This window comes from Triticum aestivum, chromosome 6B (assembly GCF_018294505.1).
Source record: "Triticum aestivum cultivar Chinese Spring chromosome 6B, IWGSC CS RefSeq v2.1, whole genome shotgun sequence".
Lineage (NCBI taxonomy): Eukaryota > Viridiplantae > Streptophyta > Magnoliopsida > Poales > Poaceae > Triticum > Triticum aestivum.
In genome coordinates this window covers 3,952,127-3,952,985 of record NC_057810.1, presented here as the reverse complement: position 1 = coordinate 3,952,985, position 859 = coordinate 3,952,127, and the positions used below count along the sequence as shown (strand labels likewise).

Here is an 859-nt window from a genome sequence, read left to right as displayed (position 1 = left end):
TGATCATTGACGACATCGGCAACATAGAACTCTAGTTTCATCTTTTCTTCTTCAATTCTTTTCAATTTTTCTTTGAAATACTCATTTTCCATTTCAACTAAATTTAACTTCTTGACAAAAGGGTCGGTTGCAACTTCCGGCTCACATACCTCCTAGATTAAAATATCTATTTCAACTTGATGGGAATAATTGTCATAAACGTGAAATGCAACAAACATGAAATGCTTAAAGTTCTTGTTTTATCGAGCATCATCCATGAGAAACCACTAATTCCGCAGCCACGTCCCCTTGCACGGCCAAGTAATTAGGCTAATGGTACATAAGATATGATTCGGATCAAACCAGAAGATGCTAAAATAAAATGAGCACACCTCCAGATCACATTCAGTCAATGAAATAAATATACAACCAAAATAAGCCCGTAGAGTAGAATATTTGGAGTTACATATTCTATAAAATAAAGGGGAAAACATGGACAGATTGATTTTCAACATCTATTAGCCTACCTTGACGAACATAATTACCTTAATCATGGGTGGCATCGAGTTGCTGATGCGACGGCGACATCCAGATCATGGCGTCCACGTGACGACGATGGCATTAAGGCCACCGCATCAGCACGTGGAGTGGAGCGGAAGTGGCGGCATCCATGCGGTGGAAGCCATGCGAGTGGTGCGCGCCTCATATGCGGTCCTGGTCGTGATGGAGAAGCACCCGAATATTTATTTTCGTTCTTCTCTGTATGTCAGTGATACATGCCTCTGGAGCTGTCGGTTCCGGTATAGCCAGGACCGTGCTGGGCTTATGTGAGACCGTAAAGTCCTCGCGTCCTCTGTGTTTAGTTTGCCTCTCTGTATGG

At 42.7% G+C, this 859-nt stretch overlaps 1 protein-coding gene across 1 annotated transcript in view; it reads right to left on the bottom strand.

Moving 5' to 3' along the window:
• Positions 1-249: 249 nt before the first annotated feature.
• LOC123135310 (mannose/glucose-specific lectin-like) overlaps positions 250-859 on the bottom strand; it is a 3,294-nt gene continuing 2,684 nt past the window's right edge. The window contains exon 4 of the mRNA XM_044554354.1: positions 250-309. Coding sequence (XP_044410289.1) covers positions 250-309 — 60 coding nt within the window. The remainder of the gene's footprint in view (positions 310-859) is intronic.